General features: G+C 52.6%; 1 protein-coding gene across 1 annotated transcript in view; it reads right to left on the bottom strand.

Moving 5' to 3' along the window:
* LOC139240184 (protein GOLM2-like) overlaps positions 1-24,531 on the bottom strand; it is a 58,335-nt gene that overhangs the window by 9,604 nt on the left and 24,200 nt on the right. Inside the window, exons 3-4 of the mRNA XM_070868609.1 lie at positions 13,144-13,198; positions 4,506-4,608 (exon numbers count right to left, since the gene is read on the bottom strand). Of these exons, the coding sequence (XP_070724710.1) occupies positions 4,506-4,608; positions 13,144-13,198 (158 nt within the window). The remainder of the gene's footprint in view (positions 1-4,505; positions 4,609-13,143; positions 13,199-24,531) is intronic.

Here is a 24,531-nt window from a genome sequence, read left to right as displayed (position 1 = left end):
TCGATTAGCAAGAATATTCAAAGTCTAATCTTTGCTTGAACAGGACCGTCCAGGAATTAGTGGGGGAGGGGGAAGGTAAGGGCGGGGGTCGGGGGGAGAAAGAGGAGGGCAGGGGTCCATGTGGACTGCCGTGTTGTACATAGAAACATAGAAAATAGGTGCAGGAGCAGGCCATTCGGCCCTTCGAGCCTGCACCACCATTCAATATGATCATGGCTGATCATGCAACTTCAGTACCCCATTCCTGCTTTCTCTCCATACCCCCTGATCCCTTTAGCCGTAAGGGCCACATCTAACTCCCTTTGGAATGTATCCAACGAACTGGCCTCAACAACTTTCTGTGGTAGAGAATTCCACAGGTTCACAATTCTCTGACTGAAGAAGTTTCTCCTCATCTCGGTCCTAAATGGCTTACCCCTTATCCTTTGACTGTGACCCCCTGGTTCTGGACTTCCCCAACATCGGGAACATTCTTCCTGCATCTAATCCCGTCAGAATTTTATAAGTTTCTATGAGAAGTTTTTCTCATTCTTCTAAATTCCAGTGAATAAGATCATGGCTGAACTACCTCAACTCCACTTTGCGGCACTGTCCCCATATCCTTTGATTTCCTTGATATCCACAAATCTATCGATCTCAGCCTTGAATATACTCATCGACTGAGCCTCCAGAGCCCTCTGGGGTAGAGAATTCCAAAGATTCACCACCCTCTGAGTGAAGAAATTTCTCCTCACCGCAGTCCTAAATGGCCGACCCCTCATCCTGAGACTGTGACCCCTGGTTCTAGACTCCCCAGCCCGGGGGAAACATTGTGCACATTTCCTTACTCCCAGCCCATGCTGAGCCACAGTTGCTGTGAGTACACCTCCAGTAGCTAAGTATACACTCCCAATTTTGCTATTACTCATGACCTGATTAGTATAAGCTTTGCGCAAGGAGGTATGAGTAAGAACAGTGTGACTTCACACTGACACTCACCAAACCTTGACCTTGAATGCCAGGCGCCAACTTTCGAGTAGGTGTGTAAATTGTTCTTTACTCAGTTGAAGCTTTATTGCCGCCTGAAAGGTGAATCATTGAGCTTCGTGTTGTGTATCTGTAAAGCATGCACTCCCATGTTCCGCCACCAGGGAGCGCATCCCCTGAAGTCCCAAGGCATCCCAGCATCCCTTGGGAGCACTGTGTATAAGCCGGCCCCTAAGGCCTCTTCCTCACTCTGGCGTATCTTATTAAAGACTGAGGTCACTGTTACTTTAACCTCCCTGTTAGGAACACAATAACCGGCGACGAGAATCCAACGCAAAGATGCAGCAAACTGTGGGCATCCTGGAGAAGTTCTCGGAGGGTGAGGACTGGGAAGCCTATGTCGAACGGCTAGACCAGTACTTTGTAGCCAACGAGCTGGACGGAGAAGGAAGCGCTGCAAAAAGGAGAGCGGTCCTCCTCACAGTCTGCGGGGCACCAACCTACAGCCTCATGAAGAATCTTCTGGCTTCAGTGAAACCCACAGATAAGTCGTATGAGGCGATGTGTACACTGGTTCGGGAGCATCTTAACCCGAGGGAGACCGTGCTGATGGCAAGGTATCGGTTCTACACGTGCCAGCGATCTGAAGGTCAGGAAGTGGCGAGCTACATCGCCGAGCTAAGGCGACTTGAAGGACAATGTGAGTTTGATGGCTACCTGGAGCAAATGCTCAGAGACTTTTTTGTACTGGGCATTGGCCACGAGACCATCAGTAAGGCCATTACGATAGCACAGGTGTTTATGTCCACCAGTAATAACACCAAACAAATCTCTCAGCACACAAGTGCTAGCAATGTTCATAAATTAACTGGAACTGTGTTTGCGAGCAGAAATGTACAGGGCAGAACCCATGAGTCTGCAACTGCCAGCAGGCCTCAGGTGACCCAGATGACTCAGAGTCCCCAACAAAGGATGAATGCAAGGCAATTCACACCTTATTGGCATTATGGAGGCTTCCATTCAGCCTATTCATGCCGCTTCAAAGGGTATGTTTGCAAGAGCTGTGGAACAATGGGGCACCTCCAACGAGCTTGCAAACGAGCTGCAAGCTCTGCAAAACCTGCTAACCACCACGTGGCAGAGGAAGATCGGTCCATGGTGGATCAAAGCAATTTCGTGCCTCAGAGAGAGGAGGCAGATGCTGAAGTACACGGGGTGCACACATTTGACGAAATGTCCACCTGTGGAATTCTCTACCGCAGAGAGTTGTTGAGGCCAGTTCGTTGGATATATTCAAAAGGGAGTTAGATGTGGCCCTTATGGCTAAAGGGATCAAGGGGTATGGAGAGAAAGCAGGAAAGGGGTACTGAGGTGAATGATCAGCCATGATCTTATAGAATGGTGGTGCAGGCTCAAAGGGCCGAATGGCCTACTCCTGCACCTATTTTCTATGTTTCTATGTTTCTAACAGGTTTATATAAAGCAGATGCTGAAGAACAAAGCTTGATCGATGGGACGAAGGTGTTATTGCGGTGTCCTTTCACAAAGGACTGGTGCAGTTAACATTGAGACTGCGGGCTGGGCTATAAGCTGCAATTAGGTCCTTGTATGAAATCCTCACTTTATTGAAATCTTGAAACCAAAATGCTGCAACCTGAAATCGATTTATTTACTTTCGCTGTGTATCACTGTTGCTCTCGCCCTCTGCACTTTAAATAACCGATTCATCACTAATTATAATATTTATATCCTGGTTGAATAAAACTCCACTCCCATTTGAGGACTGCAGACTGTATTTCAAACAAATGCATGTTATTTTTTTTTAAATTAAAATTCTTTTCATAGTAATATTGGTCTTGACTATCACACACAAAATTTTTTTTGAAAATTGCAAAATTGATAATTCTATGAAGAAGATTGTGAAATATTGTCAGTGTGATCTGTATCTGAAAATAATCAGAACGGAAAATAAAAAGTATTTTTAAATGATGTATTTTTTTGTCTAATTGCTAACTCTGCTTCGTAGGCAGCTCCCCGGAGTCGAGGATGACTTGCTCCCACGGAATGAGTTCACAGGTGTTTCAATGAAGGACCTAATATTCCAGATCCCGAACTACATCCTGAAGGGTGGAAGATGCCTGTGGGTGGATTGTTTTAACGTGGGGTGACCGTTGCACACCAGCCACCACACGGGGCTTGACAGAGCGAGGTCTTGGTCCAGGGGCAAGGGTTAACCAGGACGACTGGAGACCAGCTCTGCTGCACGGACCCAGTGCGCCCACATATCGCACAGTGTGGGCTGGGCCCGAGCTGCCCCTGGGCCCGAACTCACGCCTCACACACGCTCACCACACACACGCTCACCACACACACGCTCACCACACACACGCTCACCACACACACGCTCACCACACACACGCTCCTCACACACACGCTCCTCACACACACGCTCCTCACACACACGCTCCTCACACACACGCTCCTCACACACACGCTCTCACACACACACGCTCTCACACACACACACGCGCGCTCACACACACACACACGCGCTCTCACACACACACACGCGCTCTCACACACACACACGCGCTCTCACACACACACACGCGCTCTCACACACACACACGCGCTCTCACACACACACACGCGCTCTCACACACACACACGCGCTCTCACACACACACACGCGCTCTCACACACACACACGCGCTCTCACACACACACACGCGCTCTCACACACACACACGCGCTCTCACACACACACACGCGCTCTCACACACACACACGCGCTCTCACACACACACACGCGCTTTCACACACACACACGCGCTCTCACACACACACACGCGCTCTCACACACACGCTCACCACACACACGCTCACCACACACACGCTCACCACACACACGCTCACCACACACACGCTCACCACACACACGCTCACCACACACACGCTCACCACACACACGCTCACCACACACACGCTCACCACACACACGCTCACCACACACACGCTCACCACACACACGCTCACCACACACACGCTCACCACACACACGCTCTCACACACACGCTCTCACACACACGCTCTCACACACACGCTCTCACACACACGCTCTCACACACACGCTCTCACACACACGCTCTCACACACACGCTCTCACACACACGCTCTCACACACACACGCTCTCACACACACACGCTCTCACACACACACGCTCTCACACACACACACGCTCACCACACACACGCGCTCACACACACACACGCGCTCACACACACACACACGCGCTCTCACACACACACACGCGCTCTCACACACACACACGCGCTCTCACACACACGCGCTCTCACACACACACACGCGCTCTCACACACACACACGCGCTCACACACACACGCTCTCACACACACACGCTCTCACACACACACGCTCTCACACTCTCATGCTCTCACACACACACGCTCTCACACACACACGCTCTCACACATGTGCTTGTCAGGGCTGCAATGCCCTTTGACAGAGGGATTCTTACTTTGGCAGTTCTTTGGTCATATCCACCACCGCACAGAGTTTCTTGAATTCCTCCAGCTCGGTTTGAACCTTCTTCCGCTCTTCCTCTGTTTTCGCTAGCTGATCTGTGTGGAGGATTGCAAGGTGCAACATTTCTCAACAAGCAAACAAGCTTTTCATGACTTGATTTCCATTTCTAAATGGGACCACGTTTGTTCCTTTACGCGCTCCCACCCTCTGCACACACCCCCCCACTCCGCCCGCCCCCCTCCCCCCTCAACATCCCCCCCTCCATCCCCCGCCCTCTTCCTCCTCACCGCCCCTTCCCCTCCGCCCCTCCCTCCGCTCCCCGCATGCCCCCATCCGCCCCTCACACACCCCCTCCCCCCTCCGCTTCCCCCCGCCCCCCTCCCCCCACCCTATGGGGCACATCCGTAGAGACCTGTTTTGCACTTTTCCCTCGACAGCAGTGAGCCCAGGATGTCCGCTAGAGTGAGCAAAGCGGCTGATTATACCCGGTGTCCTGAGACACCATAAAACCAACACAAACTCTCTGGCTGGAATGAGGCCTATTTCCATAAGCAAACTGGACTCGGGGATCGGAAGTGCCATTTCAAAAATTTGCGGGCGACACCAAATTGGAGGGGTGCAGTTAATACTGAGGAGGATGGCGACAAAATACAAGGCTGCGTTAAACTTGTGGAATGGGCGTGATAATGTCAAATGAATTCCACTGTAGAGAAGCGAGAGATGGTGCATTTTGGTTAGGCTGAATAAGGAGGCCACATACTACTTGGAAAATAAGAGTCTAAACGGGTAGAGGAACAAAAGAATCTCGGGGTACAGATACTCAAATCACTAACTGCATGTTAACCAAGCCATAGAAAATGCAAGCCAAGCACTGGGGTTCAATTCTAGAGGGACTAAATTGAAAAGCAGAGGTGTTATGTTAAACTTGTATCTAACCTTGGTTAGACCGCACTTGGAGTTACTGTGCACACTTGTGGCCTCGACCAGGCATCGAAGCACTGACCACACTCCACCAGCTCCGCTGGGCAGGGCCACATTGTCCGCATGCCCCCCAGACACGAGACTCCCAAAGCGAGCGCTCTACTCGGAACTCCTTCACGGCAAACGAGCCAAAGGCGGGCAGAGGAAACGTTACAGGGGACAACCCTCAAAGCCTCCCCTGATAAAGTGCAACATCCCCACCGACACCTGGGAGTCCCTGGGCCCAAAGACCAGTCCGCCCTCAGTGGAGGAAGTGCATCCCGGGAGGGCGCTGAGCACCTCGAGTCTCGTCGCCGAGAGCGTGCAGAAAGCAAGCGCAGGCAGCGGAAGGAGTGTGCGGCAAACCCGTCCCACCCTCCCCTTCCCTCAACCGCTGTCTGTCCCACCTGTGACAGGGACTGTGGCTCTCGTATTGGGCTGTTCAGCCACCGAAGGACTCATTTTAAGAGTGGAAGCAAGTCTGCCTCGATCCCGAGGGACTGCCTGTGATGATGATGATGATTATAAAACGGATGTGGAGGCACTGGAGAGGGCGCCGAAAAGATTTACCAGGATGATACCAGAACTGAGAGGTTATACCCATCGGGAAAGACTGAACGGGCTGTGGCTCTTTAGAAAAGAGAAGGCTGAAGAGTGACCAAATAAGAGGTCTTTAAGATTATGAAAGAGTTTGACAGGGTAGGCGTAAAGATGTTTCCATTTGTGGGAATTGCAAAGCTATAAGATCGTCACCAAGAAACCCAATGGGGGAATTCAGGAGAAATCTCTCTAACCAGAGCGCGGTGAGAATGTGGAACTCGCTGCCACAGGGAGTGGTTGAGGTGAATTGTATCGATGCATTTAAGGGGAGGCTGGACAAGGGAACAATGGGGATAGATTTAGATGAGGAAAGACGGGAGGAGGCTCGAGTGGAGCATAAACACCGGCACGGACTGGCTGGGCCGAATAACACCAACTTGCATTTATATAGCGCCTGTAAAGTAGTGAAACGTCCCAAGGTGCTTCACAGGAGTGTTTTAAGACAAAACAAATAAATTTGACCCTGAGCCACATAAGAAGAAATTAGCGCAGGTGATCAAAAGCTGGGTCAAAGAGGTCGGGTTTTAAGGAGCGTCTTGAAGGAGGAGAGAGAGGCGGAGAGGTTTAGGGAGGGAGTTCCGGGGCTTGGGGCCCAGGCAGCTGAAGGCACAGCCACCAATGGTGGAGCGATTATAATCAGGGATGCTCAAGAGGGCAGAATTAGAGGAGCGTAGACATAGGGGTGTAGGAGCTGGAGGAGGTTACAGAAATAGGGAGGAGTGTAGGGGCTGGAGGAGGTTACAAAGATAGGGAGGGGTGTAGGGCTGGAGGAGGTTACAGAGATAGGGAGGGGTGTAGGGCTGGAGGAGGTTACAGAGATAGGGAGGGGTGTAGGGGCTGGAGGAGGTTACAGAGATAGGGAGGGGTGTAGGAGCTGGAGGAGGTTACAGAGATAGGGAGGGGTGTAGGGGCTGGAGGAGGTTACAGAGATAGGGAGGGGTGTAGGGGCTGAAGGAGATTACAGAGATAGGGAGTGGTGTAGGGGCTGGAGGGAATTGAAAACAAAGATGAGAATTTTGAAATCGAGGTGTTGCTTAACTGGGAGCCAATGTTGGTCAGTGAGCACAGGAGGTGATGGGTGAGCGGGACTAGGTGCGAGTTAGGACACGGGGGCAGCGAGCACAGGGGGTGATGGGTGAGCGGGACTCAGTGCGAGTTAGGACACGGGGGCAGCGAGCACAGGGGGCGATGGGTGAGCGGGACTAGGTGCGAGTTAGGACACGGGGGCAGCGAGCACAGGGGGTGATGGGTGAGCGGGACTCGGTGCGAGTTAGGACACGGGGGCAGCGAGCACAGGGGGTGATGGGTGAGCGGGACTCGGTGCGAGTTAGGACACGGGGGCAGTGAGCACAGGGGGTGATGGGTGAGCGGGACTCGGTGCGAGTTAGGACACGGGGGCAGCGAGCACAGGGAGTGATGGGTGAGCGGGACTCGGTACGAGTTAGGACACGGGGGCAGCGAGCACAGGGGGTGATGGGTGAGCGGGACTCGGTGCGAGTTAGGACACGGGGGCAGCGAGCACAGGGGGTGAAGAGTGAGCGGGACTCGGTGCGAGTTAGGACACGGGGGCAGCGAGCACAGGGGGTGATGGGTGAGCGGGACTCGGTGCGAGTTAGGACACGGGGGGCAGCCGAGTTTTGGATCACCTCTAGTTTACGTAGGAAGAATGTGGGAGGCCGGCCAGGAGTGCGTTGGAATAGTCAAGTCTGAAGGTAACGGAGGCACGGACAAGGGCTTCAGCAGCAGGTGAGCTGAGGCAGGGGCGGAGACGGGCGATGTTACGGAACCTGTTTCTGTGTTGTACACGCGATGCAATGGCCGGCACCCCCTTGGAAGTGACCTTCAAAGTTTCAAAGTTACACGCGTGCGTGGTTTCTCCCGTATAAAAGCCGGCAGGTGGCCTGCCCAGGACCTCCAGACCGCTGCAAGGCCGCACAGCTTAGCAGCAACATTGGTCGATACCTGCATAAGAAAACCTGTAGCTGATGGCATTCTCCGAGGGGTCAGTAATTCGCAGGTTCACTGTCTACGTATTCCTAAATGTATCATTCTCCAGCCCCAGAGGCAGCCATAAGAATCAGGAGCAGGAGTCGGCCATTCGGCCCCTCGAGCCTGCTCCGCCATTCAATGAGATCATGGCTGATCACTGACCTCAACTCCACTTTCCTGCACTGTCCCCATACCCCTTGATTCCCTAATATCCCAAAATCTATCGATCTCGGTCTTGAATATACTCAAAGACTGAGCCTCCACAGCCCCCTGGGGCAGAGAATTCCAAAGATTCACCCCCCTCTGAGGGAAGAAATTCCTCCTCATCTCAGTCCTAATCCTGAGACTGTGGTTCTCGACTCCCCAGCCCGGGGGGAAACACCCTCCCTGCATCCACCCTGTCGAGCCCTGTAAGAATTTTGTATTTTTCAATGAGATCATCCCTCCTTCTTCTAAACTTTAGCAAATATAGGCCTAGTCTCCTCAATCCCTCCTCATTGGACAATCTTCCCAACCCAGGAATCAGTCTGGTGATCTTTCGTCGCACTCCCTCGATGACACGTATATCCCTGTACACAATACTCCAGGTGTGGTTTCACCAGAGCCCTACACAATTGCAATAAGAGGTCCTTAGTCTTCAGCTCTGGAATTCCCTCCCTAAACCTCTCTGCCTCTCTTTCCACCTTTAAGACGCTCCTTAAAACCGACCTCTTTAACCAAGCTTTTGGTCATCTGCCGTAATTTCTTCTTTCGTGGCTGGGTGTCAAATGTATTTGCTTTGTCTTATAACACTGCTGTGAAGCGCCTTGGGACATTTTACTAGGTTAAAGGCGCTAATAATAACATTTGTTGATGTTATTACTCAAAACCTGAGCCCTATATAATTGCAGTAAGACAGCTTTACTCTTATACTCAAATCCTTTTGTAATAAAGGCCAACATACCATTTGCTTCCTTAATTACTTGCTGAACCTGCATGTTAACTCTAAGTGCTTCGTGCACAAGGACACCCAGGTCCCTCTGAACACCGACATTTCTCAATCTCTCACTGTTTAAAAAATACTCTGCTTTTCTATGTTTCCTACCAAAGAGGGAAAACTTCACATTTCATCCCATTTGCCACGTTCTGGCCCGATCACTTAGCCGGTGCTTGGTCACGGGGAGTGCGTTTGCGAGGAATTCTGCTACCCACACACATAATTCTACAGGATTGTTCAACTGGCTTTTAACCTGTGCGTCAGCGGAGAGGAATGTGGGTCAGCTCACCCTCCATCGCAGCCTCAGGCATGGCCTACTTCCCTTTACTGAGATACCTTTCTTAATGTTCCCTGGGTCCATGTGGTGAGCAGGTATGACAAGCAACATCAAATTGTACAGCAAGTGATCAGGAAGGCCAATGGAATCTTGGCCTTTATTGCAAAGGGGGATGGAGTATAAAAGCAGGGAAGTCCTGCTACAACTGTACAGGGCGTTGGTGAGGCCACACCTGGAGTACTGCGTGCAGTTTTGGTCTCCGTATTTACGGAAGGATATACTTGCTTTGGAGGCAGTTCAGAGAAGGTTCACTCGGTTGATTCCGGAGATGAGGGGATTGACTTATGAGGATAGGTTGAGCAGGTTGGGCCTCTACTCATTGGAATTCAGAAGAATGAGAGGTGATCTTATCGAAACGTAGAAGATTATGAGGGGGCTCGACAAGGTAGATGCTGAGAGGATGTTTCCACTGATGGGGGAAACTAAAACTAGGGGGCATCGTCTCGGAATAAGGGGCCGCCCATTTAAAACTGAGATGAGGAGAAATTTCTTCTCTCAGAGGGTTGTAAATCTGTGGAATTCTCGGCCCCAGAGAGCTGTGAAGGCTGGGACATTGAATATATTTAACTCGGAGATAGACAGATTTTTGAGCGATAAGAGGTGAAGGGTTATGGGGAGCGGGCGGGGAAGTGGAGCTGAGTCCATGATCAGATCAGCTCGAAGGGCCAGGTTGCCTATTCCTGCTCCTATTTCTTATGTTCTTATGTTCTTATACAGCGCCTTTAACGTGGTAAAACATTCCAAGGCACTTCACAGGAGTGTTTTAAGACAAAACAAATACATTTGCCACCGAGCCACAAAAGAAGAAATTATGGCAGATGACCACACACTTGGTCAAAGAGGTGGGTTTTAAGGAGCGGCTTAAAAGGAGGAGAGAGAGGCGGAGAGGTTTAGGGAGGGAGTTCCAGAGCTTGGGGCCCAGGCAGCTGAAGGCACGGCCACCGATGGTTGAGCGATTATAATCAGGGATGCTCAAGGGCAGAATTGGAGGAGCGCAGACATTGAGGGGCGGTTGTGAGGCTGGAGGAGATTACAGAGATAGGGAGGGGCGAGGGGCCATGGAGGGATTTGGAAACAAGGATGAGAATTTTGAAAGCAGATAGGATGCTTTCCCTCCCTCCCCGATGCTAACAGGGTTAAATCTCGAGAACAGGTCGCACAGACTGGGCTTGTATTCCCTCGAGTATAGAAGATTAAAGGGTGATCTGATCGAGGTGTTTAAGATGATTAGAGGAGTTGATAGGGTGGATCGAGGGGCTGAATGGGCCTCCTCCTGTTCCTAATGTAACAGGCTCGAGGGGCTGAATGGGCCTCCTCCTGTTCCTGTGTAACAGGCTCGAGGGGCTGAATGGGCCTCCTCCTGTTCCTGTGTAACAGGCCCGAGGGGCTGAATGGGCCTCCTCCTGTTCCTAACAGGCTCGAGGGGCTGAATGGGCCTCCTGTTCCTAATGTAACAGGCTCGAGGGGCTGAATGGGCCTCCTCCTGTTCCTAATGTAACAGGCCCGAGGGGCTGAATGGGCCTCCTCCTGTTCCTAATGTAACAGGCTCGAGGGGCTGAATGGGCCTCCTCCTGTTCCTAATGTAACAGGCTCGAGGGGCTGAATGGGCCTCCTCCTGTTCCTAATGTAACAGGCTCGAGGGGCTGAATGGGCCTCCTCCTGTTCCTGTGTAACAGGCCCGAGGGGCTGAATGGGCCTCCTCCTGTTCCTAATGTAACAGGCTCGAGGGGCTGAAGGGACCTTCTCCTGGTCCTATCCAACAGGCTCGAGGGGCTGAATGGGCCTCCTCCTGTTCCTGTGTAACAGGCCCGAGGGGCTGAATGGGCCTCCTCCTGTTCCTAATGTAACAGGCTCGAGGGGCTGAAGGGACCTTCTCCTGGTCCTATCCAACAGGCTCGAGGGGCTGAATGGGCCTCCTCCTGTTCCTGTGTAACAGGCTCGAGGGGCTGAATGGGCCTCCTCCTGTTCCTGTGTAACAGGCTCGAGGGGCTGAATGGGCCTCCTCCTGTTCCTGTGTAACAGGCTCGAGGGGCTGAATGGGCCTCCTCCTGTTCCTGTGTAACAGACTCGAGGGGCTGAATGGGCCTCCTCCTGTTCCTAATGTAACAGGCTTGAGGGTCTGAATGGGCCTCCTCCTGCTCCTGTGTAACAGGCTCGAGGGGCTGAATAGGCCTCCTCCTGTTCCTAATGTAACAGGCTCGAGGGGCTGAAGGGACCTCTTCCTGTTCCTAATGTAACAGGCTCGAGGGGCTGAATGGCCTCCTCCTGTTCCTGTGTAACAGGCTCGAGGGGCTGAATGGGCCTCCTCCTGTTCCTGTGTAACAGGCCCGAGGGGCTGAATGGGCCTCCTCCTGTTCCTAATGTAACAGGCTCGAGGGGCTGAAGGGACCTTCTCCTGGTCCTATCCAACAGGCTCGAGGGGCTGAATGTGCCTCCTCCTGTTCCTGTGTAACAGGCTCGAGGGGCTGAATGGGCCTCCTCCTGTTCCTGTGTAACAGGCTCGAGGGGCTGAATGGGCCTCCTCCTGTTCCTAATGTAACAGGCTCGAGGGGCTGAATGGGCCTCCTCCTGTTCCTAATGTAACAGGCTCGAGGGGCTGAATGGGCCTCTACCTGTTCCTAATGTAAGAGGCTCGAGGGGCTGAATGGCCTCCTCCTGTTCCTGTGTAACAAGCTCGAGGGGTTGAATGGCCTCCTGTTCCTGTGTAACAGGCTCGAGGGGCTGAATGGGCCTCCTCCTGTTCCTGTGTAACAGGCTCGAGGGGCTGAATGGACCTCCTCCTGTTCCTGTGTAACAGACTCGAGGGGCTGAATGGGCCTACTCCTGTTCCTAATGTAACAGGCTTGAGGGTCTGAATGGGCCTCCTCCTGCTCCTGTGTAACAGGCTCGAGGGGCTGAATGGGCCTCCTCCTGTTCCTAATGTAACAGGCTCGAGGGGCTGAAGGGACCTTCTCCTGGTCCTATCCAACAGAATCGAGGGGCTGAATGGGCCTCCTCCTGTTCCTGTGTAACAGGCTCGAGGGGCTGAATGGGCCTCCTCCTGTTCCTGTGTAACAGGCTCGAGGGGCTGAATGGGCCTCCTCCTGTTCCTGTGTAACAGGCTCGAGGGGCTGAATGGGCCTCCTCCTGTTCCTGTGTAACAGGCTCGAGGGGTTGAATGGCCTCCTGTTCCTGTGTAACAGGCTCGAGGGGCTGAATGGGCCTCCTCCTGTTCCTAATGTAACAGGCTCGAGGGGCTGAATGGGCCTCCTCCTGTTCCTGTGTAACAGGCTCGAGGGGCTGAATGGGCCTCCTCCTGTTCCTAATGTAACAGGCTCGAGGGGCTGAATGGCTTGCTGCTGTTCTCGTGTCCCTCCCCTGGAAGCGCTGGGGTGCAGGTTCCCTGGGCACAGGCCGCCTGCTCGAACAGCGACCATCCGTCACGGGCCAGGCCCAGACCAGGAGAGCCGGCGGGATGCTCAACTGTGAGAGGCAGGACAGCCGGCCTCTCTCAGTCCACGATCGAGAGTGGGGGGGGTGGGGGGGACGGGACGGTGGGGGGGAAACCCCTGGCTGGATTTTTCGCTGCCTTTGCTCTGAAGCACGCAATACCGCCCCACCTCAATCCCCCATCACAGTCCATTCACCCACCGAGACACCGGGATCGGGAGGAGACACAAGAGAGTCGGCTGTGAAACCAGAATGAAACACAGGAACAGAGAGGAGCGAGGCGCTGTGGCAGTGCTCGCTTAAAATAAATAGATTGAGAAAGAGAGCTCCCTTTCTTACCTGTCTTCGCCTTGAGCTCATTTTTCTGTTTTGCAGCCTCTTCTCCCACTTTTTTCTGGAAAGGGAGGGCAAGAAAAAAAATAAACGCTTTGAAAAGACAACTTGGAATTACACAGCGCCTTATCTGAGCTGCGCGGCCCCTGGGTAACTGCACACAGCAAGATCCCACAATCAACAACAAGATGGGTGACCAGTGACTCTGTCTTTAAGTGGTGTTGGGTGAGCAAGACATGTTGGCCCCGGGACACCGGAAAAACGCCCTGCTCTTCTTTCAATAGTGCCGTGCGATCACTTACAATCAATCAGACGGGGCCTCACTTTGACGTTTCATCCGAAAGTACTGCCCCTCCGACAGTGAGGCGCTCCCTCAGTACTGCCCCTCCGACAGTGCGGTGCTCCCTCAGTACTGCCCCTCCGACAGTGCGGTGCTCCCTCAGTACCGCCCCTCCGACAGCGTGGCGCTCCCCCAGTACCGCCCCTCCGACAGTGCGGTGCTCCCTCAGTACTGCCCCTCCGACAGTGCGGCGCTCCCTCAGTACTGCACTGGGCATGTCAGCCTAGATGATGGGCTCAGGTCTTTGGAGTGGGATTCGAACCCACGACCTTCTGACTTACTAAGGACCCCGAGTCAAGCCCCACAATGTAGGTTGGCAAGTTCAAAAAGAGAGTACAAGATAAGACAGGTTAATAAGTAAGCAAAAACAAGGCTTGCATTTATATAGTGCCTTTCACGTCCTCAGGACATTCCAAAGAGCTTTACAGTCCCTCTCACTCCCCCTTCTGTATAACCTCCTCCTGCCCCGACACCCCTCCCTATCTCTGTAACCTCCTCCAGCCCCGACACCCCTCCCTATCTCTGTAACCTCCTCCAGCCCCTACACGCCTCCCTATCTCTGTAACCTCCTCCAGCCCCTACACCCCTCCCTATCTCTGTAACCTCCTCCAGCCCCTACACGCCTCCCTATCTCTGTAACCTCCTCCAGCCCCTACACGCCTCCCTATCTCTGTAACCTCCTCCAGCCCCTACACCCCTCCCTATCTCTGTAACCACCTCCAGCCCTACACCCCTCCCTATCTCTGTAACCTCCTCCAATTCTGGTCCCTTCAGCATCCTCCGATTTCCATCGCTCCACCATTGGTGGCCGTGCCTTCAGCTGCCTGGGCCCCAAGCTCTGGAACTCCCTCCCTAAACCTCTCCGCCTCTCTCCTCCTTTAAGGTCATCACCATCAACATCACTGGCATTCTTTCGGAATCGAGGAAGACTTGCGTCCACTCTAAAAATGAGTCCTTAGGTGGCTGAATACGGGGATCACAGTCCCTGTCACAAGTGGGACAGACAGTGGTTGAGGGAAGGGGAGGGTGGGACTGGTTTGCCGCACGCTCCTTCCGCTGCCTGCGCTTGGTTTCTGCACGCTCTCGGCGACGAGACTCGAGGTGCTCAGTGCCCTCCCGGATGCACTTCCTCCACTGAGGGCGGACTGGTCTTTGGCCCAGGGACTCCCAGGTGTCGGTGGGGGATGTTGCACTTTATCAGGGAGGCTTTGAGGGTGGTCCCTTGTAACGTTTCCTCTGCCCGCCTTTGGCTCGTTTGCCATGAAAGAGTTCCGAGTAGAGCGCTTGCTTTGGGAGTCTCGTGTCTGGGGGGCATGCGGACAATGTGGCCCTGCCCAGCGGAGCTGGTCGAGTGTGTGGTCAGTGCTTCGATGCTGGGGATGTTGGCCTGGTCGAGGATGCTAATGTTGGTGCGTCTGTCCTCCCAGGGGATTTGCAGGATCTTGCGGAGACATCGTTGGTGGTTATTTCTCCAGCAACCTGAGGTGTGTCCTATGTAAATCTACTAGCCTTTGATCACCTGTCCCAATAGCTCCTTATGTGAATCGGTACCAAATATTGTCTGATAATTGCTCTTGTGAAGTACCTTGGGATGTTTTGCTATTTAAAGGCGCTATTATGCAAGTTGTTGTCAAACAGGTTGAAAAGCCAGCTGACACTCAGTCTGGGCTGTCATGTGCATCCTGGCCACTTGTGTGAGAAAACGGAGAGTAGCCCGTCACAGTCGGATTGCATGTCAGCCGTCTCCCTCAACCACTGTCTGTCCCACCTGTGACAGGGACTGTGGTTCCCGTATTGGACTATTCAGCCACCTAAGGACCCATTTTTGGAGTGGAAGCAAGTCTTCCTCGACTCCGAGGGACTGCCTATGATGATGATGATGATGACGACGACCTTATAGCAGGAGCAAGGCAGAGAGGTTTAAGGAGGGAATTCCAGAACTTGGGGATTGACGGGTGAAGGCGAAATCGGGGGAAGTCCAAGAGACCAGAATTGGAGGGGCGCGGAGATCTCAGAGGGTTGTAGGGGCTGGAGGAGGTTACAGAGATAGGGAAGGAGTAGTGGCTGGAGGAGGTTAGAGATAGGGAGGGGTGTAGGGTTGGAGGAGGTTACAGAGATAGGGAGGGGTATAGGGGCTGGAGGAGGTTACAGAGATAGAGAGGGGTGTAGGGGCTGGAGGAGGTTACAGAAATAGGGAAGGAGTAGTGGCTGGAGGAGGTTAGAGATAGGGAGAGGTGTAGGGGCTGGAGGAGGTTAGAGATAGGGAGGGGTGTAGGGTTGGAGGAGGTTACAGAGATAGGGAGGGGTGTAGGGGCTGGAGGAGGTTACAGAGATAGGGAGGGGTGTAGGGGCTGGAGGAGGTTAGAGATAGGGAGGGGTGTAGGGGCTGGAGGAGGTTACAGAGATAGCGAGGGGTGTAGGGGCTGGAGGAGGTTACAGAAATAGGGAAGGAGTAGTGGCTGGAGGAGGTTAGAGATAGGGAGAGGTGTAGGGGCTGGAGGAGGTTACAGAGATAGGGAGGGGTGTAGTGGCTGGAGGAGGTTAGAGATAGGGAGGGGTGTAGGGTTGGAGGAGGTTACAGAGATAGGGAGGGGTGTAGGGGCTGGAGGAGGTTACAGAGATAGGGAGGGGTGTAGGGGCTGGAGGAGGTTAGAGATAGGGAGGGGTGTAGGGTTGGAGGAGGTTACAGAGATAGGGAGGGGTGTAGGGGCTGGAGGAGGTTACAGTGATAGGGAGGGGTGTAGGGGCTGGAGGGTGTTACAGTGATAGGGAGGGGGTGTAGGGGCTAGAGGAGGTTACAGAGAAGGGGGAGTGAGAGGGACTGTAATGCACTTTGGAACGTCCTGAGGTCTGAAAGGCACTATATAAATGCAAGCCTTGTTTTTGCTTAACTTGTCTTATCTTGTACTCTCGTTTTGAACATGGTGGCAACCTACATTGTGGGGCGTGATTCAGTGTTCTCAGTAAGTCAGAAGGTCGTGGGTTCGAGTCCCACTCCAAAGACCTGAGCCCATCATCTAGGCTTGACATGCCCAGTGCAGTACTGAGGGAGCGCCGCACTGCGTTGTCGGAGAGGCAGTACTGAGGGAGCGCCGCACTGCGTTGTCGGAGGGGCAGTACTGAGGGAGCGGTGTACTGCGTTGTCGGAGGGGCAGTACTGAGGGAGCGGTGTACTGCGTTGTCGGAGGGGCAGTACTGAGGGAGCGGTGTACTGCGTTGTCGGAGAGGCAGTACTGAGGGAGCGGTGTACTGCGTTGTCGGAGAGGCAGTACTGAGGGAGCGGTGCACCGCACTGTCGGAGGGGCGGTACTGAGGGAGCTCCGCACTGTCGGAGGGGCGGTACTGAGGGAGCGCTGCACTGTCGGAGGGGCAGTACTGAGGGAGCGCTGCACTGTCGGAGGGGCAGTACTGAGGGAGTGCCGCACTGTCGGAGGGGCGGTACTGAGGGAGCGCTGCACTGTCGGAGGGGCGGTACTGAGGGAGCGCTGCACTGTCGGAGGGGCGGTACTGAGGGAGCGCCGCACTGTCGGAGGGGCAGTACTGAGGGAGCGCTGCACTGTCGGAGGGGCGGTACTGAGGGAGCGCCGCACTGTCGGAGGGGCAGTACTGAGGGAGCGCAGTACTGTTGGAGGGGCGGTACTGAGGGAGCGCTGCACTGTCGGAGGGGCAGTACTGAGGATTCGCGCACTGTCGGAGGGGCAGTACTGAGGGAGTGCCGCACTGTCGGAGGGGCAGTACTGAGGTTTCGCGCACTGTCGGAGGGGCGGTACTGAGGGAGCACTGCACTGTCGGAGAGGCGGTACTGAGGGAGTGCCGCACTGTCGGAGGGGCGGTACTGAGGGAGCGCCGCACTGTCGGAGGGGCAGTACTGAGGGAGTGCCGCACTGTCGGAGGGGCGGTACTGAGGGAGCGCCGCACTGTCGGAGGGGCGGTACTGAGGGAGCGCTGCACTGTCGGAGGGGCAGTACTGAGGGAGTGCCGTACTGTCGGAGGGGCAGTACTGAGGGAGCGCCGCACTGTCGGAGGGGCAGTACTGAGGGAGTGCCGTACTGTCGGAGGGGCGGTACTGAGGGAGCGCTGCACTGTCGGAGAGGCGGTACTGAGGGAGCGCCGCACTGTCGGAGGGGCAGTACTGAGGTTTTGCGCACTGTCGGAGGGGCAGTACTGAGGGAGCGCTGCACTGTCGGAGGGGCGGTACTGAGGGAGCGCCGCACTGTCGGAGGGGCAGTACTGAGGGAGTGCCGTACTGTCGGAGGGGCGGGACTGAGGGAGCGCCGCACTGTCGGAGAGGCGGTACTGAGGGAGCGCCGCACTGTCGGAGGGGCAGTACTGAGGGAGTGCCGTACTGTCGGAGGGGCAGTACTGAGGGAGCGCCGCACTGTCGGAGGGGCAGTACTGAGGGAGTGCCGTACTGTCGGAGGGGCGGTACTGAGGGAGCGCCGCACTGTCGGAGGGGCAGTACTGAGGGAGTGCCGTACTGTCGGAGGGGCGGGACTGAGGGAGCGCCGCACTGTCGGAGAGGCGGTACTGAGGGAGCGCCGCACTGTCGGAGGGGCAGTACTGAGGGAGTGCCGTACTGTCGGAGGGGCAGTACTGAGGGAGCGCCGCACTGTCGGAGGGGCAGTACTGAGGGAGTGCCGTACTGTCGGAGGGGCGGTACTGAGGGAGCGCTGCACTGTCGGAGAGGCGGTACTGAGGGAGCGCCGCACTGTCGGAGGGGCAGTACTGAGGTTTTGCGCACTGTCGGAGGGGCAGTACTGAGGGAGCGCTGCACTGTCGGAGGGGCGGTACTGAGGGAGCTCCGCACTGTCGGAGGGGCGGTACTGAGGGAGCGCCGTACTGTTGGAGGGGCGGTACCGAGGGAGCGCTGCACTGTCGGAGGGGCAGTACTGAGGGAGCTCCGCACTGTCGGAGGGGCGGTACTGAGGGAGCGCCGTACTGTTGGAGAGGCGGTACTGAGGGAGCGCTGCACTGTCGGAGGGGCAGTACTGAGGTTTCGCACACTGTCGGAGGGGGGCTTTGGCCACCTGTCGCAATAGCACCTCATGTGTTTCGGTACTTGTGTGAGAAAACGGAGAGTAGCCTGTCACAGTCGGATTGCATGTCAGCCGTCTCCCCCAACCACTGTCTGTCCCGCCTGTGACAGGGACTGTGGCTCCCGTATTGGACGGTTCAGCCACCTAAGGACTCATATTAAGAGTGGAAGCAAGTCTTCCTCGATTCCGAGGGACTGCCTATGATGATGACTAAACAGATGCCATTCGCCAGGACTGACACTCTCCCTGCACCGCACAGACAGAGTTAAATCCCTACCGTTCCCCTTCAAGCTCCTGTCTGTCCTTTTGCAGCTGGCTGCCAGGTTACAGCTGACAGGACCTACTGTTCCTGAACTGTGCAGAGTAAACTGAAAGAGACTGCAGATCGCTGCCCTGTTCCGCATGTCACACTGCCACGCTGGAGTTATGCCAGCTGGCAAGAGCTAAACCCAGCTACACTAACTGCAGCAACACAGCAAGGAACTATTCAGTTCTGGACTTTCGAAAAGGAAAGGCTTGCTACTTTTGTGGCCGCCGGACGTCCCAAAGCGCTCCGCAGCCAAGTGTAGTCACTGTTGTATTGTGGGAAACACGGGCGGCCAATTTGCGCACAGCAAGCTCCCACAAACAGCAACGCGATAATGACCCAGATCACCCACTCCAGTGATGCTGATTAAATGAGACGGGGCAGTACGGAGGGGCGGTACTGAGGGAGCGCCGCACTGTCGGAGGGGCCGTCTTTCAGATGGGACGTTAAACCGAGGCCCCGTGTGCCCTCTCGGGCGGACGTAAGTGATCCCACGGCACTTTTTCGAGAAAAAAAAAAGCAGGGGAGTTTATCTCCGCTGTTCTGGGGCCAATATTTATCCCACAATCGACATAAAAAAACAAATTAGCTGGTCATTAGCACGTCGCTGTGTGTGGGAGCTTGCTGTGCGCAAATTGGCCGCCGCGTTTCCGACATTACAACAGTGGCTACACTCCGAAAGTACTTCATTGGCTGTAAAGCGCTTTGAGACGTCCGGTGGTCGTGAAAGGCGCTATATAAATGCAAGTCTTTCTTTCTTTGATTTGAGGGACAAATTCTGGCCCAGGACACTGGACTCCCCCTGCTCTTTGAAATAGTGGCCATAAGATCTTTTACGTCTGCCTGAGAGGGCAGGCGGGCTCTCGGTTTAACGTCTTAGCCAAAAGACGGCCCCTCCGTCAGTGCAGCGCTCACTCAGTACTTGGGAGCGTCAACCTAGATTTTTGTGCACAAGCTCTCTGGAGTGGGATTTGAACCCTTAACCTTCTGACTCAGAGGCGAGAGTGCTACCCACTGAGCCATGGCTGACACAGCCAAGTTTCGCAAACAGGTTTGGCCCTAGATTTGGTAAAGAAGTTCTTCAGGAGAAACGATGGGCTCTGGGCAGCACAGTAGCAGGAAAAAAGCCTGGAGTCACTGGAGAGACAGTTGAGTAGAAATTTCATGGCCGATGAGCTCCGATGGGACGAATGGCCCTTCTGACTGCTCATCACATCCTTCACCCTCCCTCTGGTTTGTCAGTTATTAGTTGATCCTGGTCAAATTCAAAAATTCCTGGGATATGGGTGTTGCTAGCAAGGTAAGCACTTACTGCCCATCCCTAATTTCCTTTGAGAAGCTGATGGTGATCATGGTATTGGTGAGGCCACACTTGGAGTACTGAATGCAGTTTTGGTCTCCATATTTAAGGGAGGCTATACTCGCGTTGGAGGCTGTTCAGAGAAGGTTCACTCGGTTGATTCCGGAGATGAGGGGGTTGACTTATGAAGATAGGTTGAGTAGGTTGGGCCTATATTCACTGGAGTTCAGAAGAATGAGAGGTGATCTTATCGAAACGTATAAGATAGAAACATAGAAAATAGGTGCAGGAGTAGGCTATTCGGCCCTTCGAGCCTGCACCACCATTCGATAAGATCATGGCTGATCATTCCCTCAGTACCCCTTTCCTGCTTTGTCTCCATACCCCTTGATCCCTTTAGCCGCAAGGGCCATATCTAACTCCCTCTTGAATATATCCAATGAACTGGCATTAACACCTCTCTGCGGCAGGGAATTCCACAGGTTAACAACTCTCTGAGTGAAGAAGTTTCTCCTCATCTCAGTCCTAAATGGCCTACCCTTTATCCTAAGACTGTATTCCCTGGTTCTGGACTTCCCCAACATCGGGAACAATCTACCCGCATCTAACCTGTCCCGTCCCGTCAGAATCTTGTATGTTTCTATGAGATCCCCTCTCATCCTTCTAAACTCCAATGTATAAAGGCCCAGTTGATCCAGTCTCTCCTCATAGGTCAGTCCAGCCATCCCGGGAATCAGTCTGGCGAACCTTCGCTGCACTCCCTCAATAGCAAGAATGACTTTCCTCAGATTAGGAGACCAAAATTGACCGCCTGCTGTACCTGATGCCAACTTTCAATGACTGATGTACCATGACACCCAGGTCTTGTTGCATCTCCCCTTTTCCTAATCTGCCGCCATTCAGATAATATTCTGTCTTCGCGTTTTTGCCCCCAAAGTGGATAACCTCACATTTATTCACATTATACTGCATCTGCCATGCATTTGCCCACTCACCTAACCTGTCCAAGTCACCCTGCAGCCTCTTAGCATCCCCCTCACAGCTCACACTGCCACCCAGTTTAGTGTCATCTGCAAACTTGGAGAGATTACACTCAATTCCTGCATCCAAATCATTGATGTATATTGTAAAGAGCTGGGGTCCCAGCACTGAGCCCTGCGGCACCCCACTAGTCACTGCCTGCCATTCTGAAAAAGACCCGTTTATCCCGACTCTCTGCTTCCTGTCTGCCAACCAGTTCTCTATCCATGTCAGTATATTACCCCCAATACCATGTGCTTTGATTTTGCACACCAATCTCTTGTATGGGACCTTGTCAAAAGCCTTTTGAAAGTCCAAATACACCACATCCACTGGTTCTCCCTTGTCCACTCTACTAGTTACATCCTTAAAAAATTCCAGAAGATTTGTCAAGCATGATTTCCCTTTCACAAATCCATGCTGACTTGGACCGATCCTGTCACTGCTTTCCAAATGTACTGCTATTTCATCCTTAATAATTGATTCCAACATTTTTCCCACTACTGATGTCAGGCTAACCGGTCTATAATTACCCACTTTCTCTCTCCTCCCTTTATAAAAAGTGGTGTTACATTAGCTACCCTCCAGTCCATTGGAACTGATCCTGAGTCGATAGACTGTTGGAAAATGATCACCAGTGCATCCACTATTTCTAGGGCCACTTCCTTAAGTACTCTGGGATGCAGACTATCAGACCCCAGGGATTTATCGGCCTTCAATCCCATCAATTTCCCTAACACAATTTCCTACCTAATAAGGATATCCTTCAGTTTCTCCTTCTCACTAGACCCTCGGTCCCCTAGTACTTTCGGAAGGTTATTTATGTCTTCCTTTGTGAAGACAGAACCAAAGTATTTGTTCAATTGGTCTGCCATTTCTTTGTTCCCCATTATAAATTCACCTGAATCCGACTGCAAGGGACCTACGTTTGTCTTCACTAATCTTTTTCCCTTCATATATTTATAGAAGCTTTTGCAGTCAATTTTTATGTTCCCGGCAAGCTTCTTCTCGTACTCTATTTTCCCACTCTTAATTAAACCCTTTGACCTCCTCTGCTGAATTCTAAATTTCTCCCAGTCCTCAGGTTTGCTGCTTTTTCTGGCCAATTTATATGCCTCTTCCTTGGATTTAACACTATCCTTAATTTCTCTTGTTAGCCACGGTTGAGCCACCTTCCCCGTTTTATTTTTACTCCAGACAGGGATGTACAATTGCTGAAGTTCATCCGTGTGATCTTTAAATGTTTGCCATTGCCTATCCACCGTCAACCCTTTAATATCATTTGCCAGTCTACTCTAGCCAATTCACGCCTCAAACCATCAAAGTTACCTTTCCTTAAGTTCAGGACCCTAGTTTCTGAATTAACTGTGTCACTCTACCATGTTATGGTCACTCTTCCCCAAGGGGTCTCGCACAAGATTACTAATTAGTCCTTTCTCATTACACATCACCCAGTCTAGGATGGCCAGCTCCCTGGTTGGTTCCTCGACATATTGGTCTAGAAAACCATCCCTAATACACTCCAGGAAATCCTCCTCCATCGCATTGCTACCAGTTTGGTTAGCCCAATCAATATGTAGGTTAAAGTCACCCATGATAACTGCTGTACTTTTATTGCATGCATCCCTTATTTCTTGTTTGATGCTGTCCCCAACATCACTACCACTGTTTGCTGGTCTGTATATAACTCCCACTAGCGTTTTCTGCTCCTTGGTATTCCGCAGCTCCACCCATAATGACTATGAAAGTAAACTAGCACGAAATATAAAAAACAGATAGCAAGAGTTTCTACAGGTATATAACAAGGAAAAGAGTGGCCAAAGTAAATGTTGGTCCCTTAGAGGACGAGACCGGGGAATTAGTAATGGGGAACAAGGAGATGACAGAAACTCTGAACAAATATTTTGTATCAGTCTTTACAGTAGAGAATACTAACAATATTCCGACAGTGGATAGTCAAGGGGCTATAGGTGGGGAGGAACTTAACACAATCACAATCACTAAGAAGGTGGTACTCAATAAGGTATTGGGACTAAAGGCAGATAAATCCCCTGGACCTGATGGCTTGCATCCTAGGGTCTTAAGAGAAGTAGCGGCAGGGATTGTGGATGCATTGGTTGTAATTTACCAAAATTCCCTGGATTCTGGGGAGGTCCCAGCAGATTGGAAAACTGCAAATGTAACGCCCCTATTTAAAAAAGGGGGCAGACAAAAAGCAGGAAACTATAGACCAGTTAGCCTAACATCTGTGGTTGGGAAAATGTTGGAGTCCATTATTAAAGAAGCAGTAGCAGGACATTTGGAAAAGCAAAATTCGGTCAGGCAGAGTCAGCATGGATTTATGAAGGGGAAGTCATGTTTGACAAATTTGCTGGAATTCTTTGAGGATGTAATGAACAGGGTGGATAAAGGGGAACCAGTGAATGTGGTGTATTTAGACTTCCAGAAGGCATTTGACAAGGTGCCACACAAAAGGTTACTGCACAAGATAAAAGTTCACGGGGTTGGGGGTAATATATTAGCATAGATAGAGGATTGGCTAATTAACAGAGAACAGAGAGTCGGGATAAATGGTTCATTCTCTGGTTGGCAACCAGTAACTAGTGGGGTGCCGCAGGGATCAGTGCTGGGACCCCAACTATTTACAATCCACATTAACGACTTGGAAGAAGGGACTGAGTGTAACGTAGCCAAGTTTGCTGACGATACAAAGATGGGAGGAAAAGCAATGTGTGAGGAGGACACAAAAAATCTGCAAAAGGACATAGACAGGCTAAGTGAGTGGGCAAAAATTTGGCAGATGGAGTATAATGTTGGAAAGTGTGAGGTCATGCACTTTGGCAGAAAAAAAAATCAAAGAGCAAGTTATTTTTTAATGGAGAAAGATTGCAAAGTGATCAAGATTGCTACAGTTATATAAGGTATTGGTGAGGCCACACCTGGAGTACTGCGTGCAGTTTTGGTTTCCATATTTACGAAAGGATATACTTGCTTTGGAGACAGTTCAGAGAAGGTTCACTCGGTTGATTCCGGGAATGAGGGGGTTGACTTATGAGGAAAGGTTGAGTAGGTTGGGCCTCTACTCATTGGAATTCAGAAGAATGACAGGTGATCTTATCGAAACGTATCAGATTATGAGGGGGCTTGACAAGGTGGATGCAGAGAGGATGTTTCCACTGATGGGGGAGACTAGAACTAGAGGGCATGATCTTAGAATAAGGGGCCGCCCATTTAAAACAACGATGAGGAGAAATTTCTTTTCTCGGTGGGTTGTAAATCTGTGGAATTCACTGCCTCAGAGAGCTGTGGAAGCTGGGACATTGAATATATTTAAGACAGAAATAGACAGTTTCTTAAACGATGAGGGGATAATGGGTTATGGGGAGCAGGC

This window comes from Pristiophorus japonicus, chromosome 30 (assembly GCF_044704955.1).
Source record: "Pristiophorus japonicus isolate sPriJap1 chromosome 30, sPriJap1.hap1, whole genome shotgun sequence".
In the NCBI taxonomy this organism is placed as follows: Eukaryota; Metazoa; Chordata; class Chondrichthyes; family Pristiophoridae; genus Pristiophorus; species Pristiophorus japonicus.
This window is presented reverse-complemented; position numbering and strand designations above follow the sequence as displayed.